Source organism: Salmo trutta, chromosome 33 (genome assembly GCF_901001165.1).
Source record: "Salmo trutta chromosome 33, fSalTru1.1, whole genome shotgun sequence".
Lineage (NCBI taxonomy): Eukaryota > Metazoa > Chordata > Actinopteri > Salmoniformes > Salmonidae > Salmo > Salmo trutta.
In genome coordinates, this window is record NC_042989.1 from 31419702 (window position 1) to 31427357 (window position 7656).

At 42.3% G+C, this 7656-nt stretch overlaps 1 protein-coding gene across 1 annotated transcript; it reads right to left on the bottom strand.

The window, feature by feature from the left end:
* Nucleotides 1–259: 259 nt before the first annotated feature.
* LOC115172835 (radical S-adenosyl methionine domain-containing protein 2) lies at nt 260–7287 on the bottom strand. The gene is made up of 6 exons (XM_029730630.1): nt 6234–7287; nt 5916–6077; nt 4738–4967; nt 4418–4567; nt 1006–1038; nt 260–549 (listed from the first exon to the last, which is right to left on the bottom strand). Exons 1-6 carry the CDS (start codon nt 6553–6555, stop codon nt 385–387), a joined length of 1062 nt encoding a protein of 353 aa, XP_029586490.1. The 5' UTR covers nt 6556–7287; the 3' UTR covers nt 260–384.
* Nucleotides 7288–7656: the final 369 nt, after the last annotated feature.

Consider the following 7656-nt stretch of genomic DNA (forward strand, 5'->3'; position numbering starts at 1 on the left):
CTCAACTGCAACCATTATTGGTCACCTTATTACTGCTCCCTAAACGATGTTGGGGTTACCTTAGTCCTGCTTGCAAACAAAGATATGTTCGCCCTCTGGTTGGCATTATCATCAGAACAACGTAGTCCCTTTTTGAACTAAGGACAATTTATCTATTTGCAAAGCATTCCATACAATTGAATACAAGTATTTCCTGGCTTAGCACAGCAAATCTACTGTGGCAATTTACCCAACACTTTGTATGAATAGAAACTAATGATGGTGTAGCCTACTGTTATTATTTTATTTGTTTTATTTATGTTATCCATTAAATACAACTGTCTATACAAATAAAAAAACACACACAAGTACAAACAAAAAGTGGAATTGATTACAATGTGTGGATCACCACTCTAGCCGCATGTCAGCTTTGCTCCACACATATTTCCCTCCTCTCTTTAGGAACATCTTCTCGTCAAAGCCACTGAACTGAATGGCCTCCTCCACGCCAACATCAAGGATGGACTTGGATGGATCCTTCCTCCCCTCTCTGCAATCCAGGAAACGCATCTAAAAAAAAGCGTTTAGAAAATGTATAATAATTTATAAAGAATGTATAAGCATATATAAAGGCTTATTAATGAAACTTATTATGAAGTGTTACCAATGGGTCAGAAAAGAGAATCTTAACACGGTGGTTCATTATCAAAGTAATTCACTACTATGAAAGCTCATGTCTAATCCTAAAATAAATATCTGCAAATCCACATCTCCTTTCACCCATCTCAAAGCCTGTAAATCCACTGATTAAAGATTGAAGCCATAGACTACTCTGGGACTTAATATGGGAAGGTGCATGTCTTTAGATCTCAATCGATGAGAGCATTTAGATGGCTGTTCAATAGTTCTGATGGATGAGGACTGATGGATGAGGACTGATGGATGAGGACTGTCTACTTTAAAGGGCTTGTTAAGACTTGTAGAGTGTGTATCACGTAAAAGAACAGATTGATGAAAAGGACTTACATATTCATCCAGGATGAGGTAGGAATCTCTCATCTGACAAGATAAGACAACAAGGAAACATGTTAATTCTGTATTATGTACAATATTATCACAGACTATCATTTTTTGTTGTTGTGGACAATATTGCGTCTGATAGGTCTGATAGACAGTACATTCGGAAAGTATTCAGACCCCTTGACTTTTTCCACATTTTGTTACGTTACAGCCTTATTCTAAAATGGATTAAATCAATCCTCATCAATCTACACACAATACCCCGTAATGACGAAGCAAAAACAGGTTTTTGGATTATTTAGCAAATATTATAAAATAAAATAACACATTTATACACTGCTCAAAAAAATAAAGGGAACACTTAAATAACACAATGTAACTCCAAGTCAATTACACTTCTGTGAAATCAAACTGTCCACTAAGGAAGCAACACTGATTGACAATAAATTTCACATGCTGTTGTGCAAATGGAATAGACAACAGGTGGAAATTATAGGCAATTAGCAAGACACCCCCAATAAAGGAGTGGTTCGGCAGGTGGTGACCACAGACCACTTCTCAGTTGTTATGCTTCCTGGCTGATGTTTTGGTCACTTTTGAATGCTGGCGGTGCTTTCACTCTAGTGGTAGCATGAGACGGAGTCTACAACCCACACAAGTGGCTCAGGTAGTGCAGCTCATCCAGGATGGCACATCAATGCGAGCTGTGGCAAGAAGGTTTGCTGTGTCTGTCAGCGTAGTGTCCAGAGCATGGAGGCGCTACCAGGAGACAGGCCAGTACATCAGGAGACGTGGAGGAGGCCGTAGGAGGGCAACAACCCAGCAGCAGGACCGCTACCTCCGCCTTTGTGCAAGGAGGAGCAGGAGGAGAACTGCCAGAGCCCTGCAAAATGACCTCCAGCAGGCCACAAATGTGCATGCGTCTGCTCAAATGGTCAGAAACAGACTCCATGAGGGTGGTATGAGGGCCCGATGTCCACAGATAAGGGTTGTGCTTACAGCCCAACACCGTGCAGGACGTTTGGCATTTGCCAAAGAACACCAAGATTGGCAAATTTGCCACTGGAGCCCTGTGCTCTTCACAGATGAAGCAGGTTCACACTGAGCACATGTGACAGACGTGACAGAGTCTGGAGACGCCGTGGAGAACGTTCTGCTGCCTGCAACATCCTCTAGCATGACCGGTTTGACGGTGGGTCAGTCATGGTGTGGGGTGGCATTTCTTTGGGGGGCCGCACAGCCCTCCATGTGCTCGCCAGAGGTAGCCTGACTGCCATTAGGTACCGAGACAAGATCCTCAGACCCCTTGTGAGACCATATGCTGGTGCGGTTGGCCCTGGGTTCCTCCTAATGCAAGACAATGTTAGACCTCATGTGGCTGGAGTGTGTCAGCAGTTCCTGCAAGAGGAAGGCATTGATGCTATGGACTGGCCCGCCCGTTCCCCAGACCTGAATCCAATTGAGCACATCTGGGACATCATGTCTCGCTCCATCCACCAACGCCACATTGCACCACAGACTGTCCAGGAGTTGGCGGATGCTTTAGTCCAGGTCTGGGAGGAGATCCCTCAGGAGACCATCCGCCACCTCATCAGGAGCATGTGCAGGCGTTGTAGGGAGGTCATACAGGCACGTGGAGGCCACACACACTACTGAGCCTCATTTTGACTTGTTTTAAGGACATTACGTCAAAGTTGGATCAGCCTGTAGTGTGGTTTTCCACTTTAATTTTGAGTGTGACTCCAAATCCAGACCTCCATGGGTTGATAAATTGGATTTCCATTGATTATTTTTGTGTGATTTTGTTGTCAGCACATTCAACTATGTAAAGGAAAAAGTATTTAATAAGATTATTTAATTCATTAAGATCTAGGATGTGTTATTTTAGTGTTCCCTTTATTTTTTTGAGCAGTATATAAGTATTCAGACCCTTTACTCAGGACTTTGTTGAAGCAGCTTTGGCAGCGATTATTGCCTCGAGTCTTCTTGTGTCTTACGCTACAAGCTTGGCACACCTGTGTTTGGGGAGTTTCTCCCATTCCTCTCAGCAGATCCTTTCAAGCTCTGTCAGGTTGGATGGGGAGGGTCACAGCTATTTTCAGGTCTCTCCAGAGATGTTTGATTGGGTTTAAGTCATGGCTCAGAGACTTGTCTCGAAGCCACTCCTGCATTGTCTTGGCTGTGTGCTTAGGGTCGTTGTCCTGTTGGAAGATGACCCTTCGCCCCAGTCTGAGGTCCTGAGCGCTCTGGAGCATGTTTTCATCAAGGATCTCTCTGTACTTTACTCTGTTCATCTTTCCCTCAACCCTGACTAGTCCCCCAGTCCTTGATGCTAAAAATATCCCCACAGCATGATGCTGCCACCACCATGCTTCATCGTTGGGATGGTGCCAGGTTTCCTCCAGACGTGACACCTGGCATTCCGGCCAAAGAGTTCAATCTTGGTTTAATCAGACCAGAGAATCTTGTTTCTCATGGTCTGAGAGTCTTTAGGTGCCTTTTGGCAAACTCCAAGTAGGCTGTCATGTACCTTTTACTGAGGAGTGTCTTCTGTCCGGCCACTCTACCATAAAGACCTGATTGGTGGAGTGCTGCAGAGATGATTGTCCTTCTGGAAGGTTCTCCCATCTCTACAGAGGAACTCTGGAGCTCTGTCAGAGAGACCATTGAGTTCTTGGTCACCTCTCTGACCAAGGCCCTTCTACCCCAATTGCTCAGTTTGGCCGGGCGGCCAGCTCTAGGAAGAGTCTTGGTGGTTCCAACTTCTTCCATTCAAGAATGATGGAGGCCACTGAATTTTTAGGGACCTTAAATGCTGCAGACATTTTTTGGTACCCTTCCCCAGATCTATACCTCCACACAATCCAGTATCTGAGCTCTAGGACAGTTCCTTTGACCTCATGGCTTGGTTTTTGCTCTGACATGCACTGTCAACCGTGGGACATTATATAGACAGGTGTGTGCCTTTCCAAATCATGTTCAATCAATTAAATGTACAACAGATGGACTCCAATCAAGTTGAAGAAACATCTCAAGGATGATCAATGGAAACAGGATGCACCTGAACTAAATTTCGAGTCTCATAGCAAAGGGTCGGAATACTTATGTAAATAAGGTATTTATTTTCTAAAAACCTGTTTTCGTTTTGTCATTATTGGTTATTGTGTGTAGGTGAGGGGAAAACATTATTGAATCAATTTTAGAATGAGGCTGTAACCTAACAAAATGTGGAAAAAGGGAAGGGGTCTGAATACTTTCCGAATGCTCTGTATGTGATTAATTGAGTTAATCGATTACATTAGGCCTACTCCACACATTAATAGCATTCTGAAACTACAAGGAGTAGTAGTTGTTGAATCATCATAATATCAATAACTGACAAAAAAATGTGTGTGTTGTCTTTTGTCCAGTCCCATACCTTTTGATTGGATTCAGGTACCAGGCAGCTGATGGTGCTGTGTCTATCCAGGAAGTCCTGAAACTGCTGATCGCTGATGACAAACCTCTCTGCCTCCCTCAGACTGTTCTCCCCAGCATTCTCCCCATCGATCAGTAGACACTGGAACACCTACACACAGTAAACACACACACACACACACACACGCACAAAGTCAAGGCCATACAACTAAAAGGCCATACAACTAATTTCTTACATCTATGGTAGGGGAAGAAACCACTATTCACAACACAGATACAGCATTACTGGTGAGTAATGTAAATGCATTGGAACACCCTTACCTTCCAGCGTACAGGGTTGAGTTCAGAAATGTTTTCTCTCATGTCTTCATTCACATTAAATGTGTTGATCACAGAGTTGATTTTGAATGCCACTTTGTAGTCCCGGCACCACTCCCGGACTTTGAAGAGGTTGTCAAGGTGGCTCTTCCTGCCCTGGGCTCTGCCTATAGTCTGGTTGGTGTCCTCATCAAAGCTGTCACAGGAAATGGCCAGAATGTCCAGGTATTGGCCTGTGAGGACAAGGAGAGTTCTGATTTTAAAATGGACATAATCTCAAAGAATTGTATTTTGAAACACCCATGTATTCAAAATGTATTAACATCCAGACATACAATTTATGACATAGCCTAGAACATGTGATAGTTAAGATTTATTGAGATAAAAATCAACAAGTAGTTTTTAATGACACTGTGATGATCAAATCATGCATTTGAAAATGTGTCCTACATTTTATAACTCAACTGGGAAAAATGTCAAAGAGTGAAATGTTTCTCTGAGTTTGTGACCTCATATCAAAACTAGCCCGGTGCTGACATCTAGTGTGAATAAAAATTACTTCTTTACCAGACTTCGCATGAGAATAATGAAGATTCAAGCAAAGACAGTGAAGTATGAAGATTGGCTAAAACTGCTTCTCAAATAGAAATCCCCGATCACACTTGTAGGTCACGTCATGGCAATGTCGGCTAGCAAGGCTCTTAGTGAAACACGTCATCGGGTCTAACGATCGTCACGCGCCAAACTGCGCATGTGCGTTTCGGCAATACTTCGATATAAAGTTGTTTTTGAAGAAAATGAAAACGTTTCAGTTTGAAACTTTCACAAGGCTGGAGTAATAACATGTTCAACTACTTAAGAACACATTGGCTCGAATCTAGGTTGTGCCTTTAGAATTGTTAATTTATCTCATTGACTTATGAGATAAGTCAATGAGATAAAACCCGGCCTGGTCTGTTTGGTCTGTTTCGCAAGCGTTCCCGGAAGTCTTGCGATGTTGCGCCTCTGGGTTAGAAACTCTGTGACTCAAGACTGCGTGTTTATTTATGGTGGCTGTTCGATATAATAACATTTACATTTACGTCATTTAGCAGACGCTCTTATCCAGAGCGACTTACAAACTTACGAGCAGTAGCGTAATGTTGGTACTATTATTTTATTTCAAATGAAAACCATCTTACCATATTTCTGGAACCACTTCTCTCTGATCAGGCTGCCATTGCTGACAATACTGACACTTGGGAGATGGAGGTCTTGTTTGCAGTACTGGACTAATTTACCCAAGAAATCACCTCTGTCCTGTAAGAAAGGCTCTCCACCAGAGAAGTTAATCTTTTCCAGTCCTGAAAGAAAAAAAATGAAATTCAGAATTCTAAACACTGAATAAAAAAAGTATTAGATAGAAATAGGCTGTAATAATAATGTAATAACATGTCATGTGAATATATATAGGGATTTTGCAATATCATAAATACATAGGCTAATTTTGGCAAATTTACCTGATTGCTTCAAAAGCTGTAAACCTTTCTTTGCTTCCTCAATGGGCAGGACAAAAGACGTTTTTGCCGTGTGGAAACAAAAACCGCACTTATAATTGCACTGTCGAGTAAAATGATAATTGACACTGCTTGGAGTTGTCGCTGGTTTAGATATATTCTTTTTCAACGCCTTGACTGGATTGACTTTTCCTGTAGATGTCAACCGCACCTGCGGACCGCGCACACCTATCCATGCCAGGACAGTTGCAAAGATGTGCTGGATGTTACTTATGCAAAGCTGCAGGGACATCTTCGCAAACACGACTTGAGTAGAGAACGACATTGATAGTCTTCACCTATCTGTCCTGTTGAAACTTCTGATGTAGGATTAGCTTGAATCCTTTTTACCGCAATAGCCTAAGTGACGCGTCTCATGACGTTTGGTCAAAACAGTTTCTATTTGCAAATATGGAAAACGAAAGTTACAATGTTGAATATAAGATCACAACCTTATTCATATGCAGTCCTACATGCCTACATGAGAAAAGGCTGTCATATCCTAAAGTTCCATGCAAATGAGTTGATCCTCTGTATTTGCTTAATGTATGTGACGGCATCGAACAGAACGTGACAGCTGCAGGCGCACCATGTCGTACTTATGCCGCGTTCAAGTCCTGTCGGAAACCCGGTGATGTCCGACCAACATAGGCGGAAGAGTCGAGTCCCAAGTTTTCCATTTGGGAAGTATCCGAATCAAACAATAGGAAGCTCAACACAAATCGTTAATTTTAATGCCACGTTCAAATGCTAGTCGGATCTAGTAAACTCTGAAATGTTTGACTTGCTAATTCTTTGAACGTAGCATGTATATAAGTACAACTAGTTAGCAAGTCGGACATTTACGAGGTTCCTAACTCGGCATAATTTGTAGGTCCCAGTTTCCGACATGACAAAACGTAACATTATCTCCGTACGACATTGCATCAAGTTTCACATTGGCTAAAGTTTCGGTTTAATTGTCCAGCACTTCAAGTTTCGTTTCCCCCTCAGTTTCCAAAATCATTAGCCGTGCGAGTGAGTTGTGATTCAGCTGAAATGCACTTTGCTCGGCGTTTGATTAATGATTGCAAGACGCATAATGTCCCGGTTTGGTTAGTGGTTGGTCTTTTTATGCGTTTGCAGTTTGGGTCAGATTTCTTATCGAACTACTCTATTTCGCACTGCAAGCCAAGCATTGCAACAAGGTACCACAAATGTTCAGAAATGTCCTCGCTTCTGATGAAAGATGCTACTCACTCCATGTCCACAGCGATAACACAATTCAAAGAGCAAAGGTTTATGGAGGACTTATAAATAAACTATCATAAGGGTTACCAAATGTAAGGTTGTGAAATGTCAGCATTTAAGCCTAATGTGAAAGATACTGTCATCAAATTATAATTTC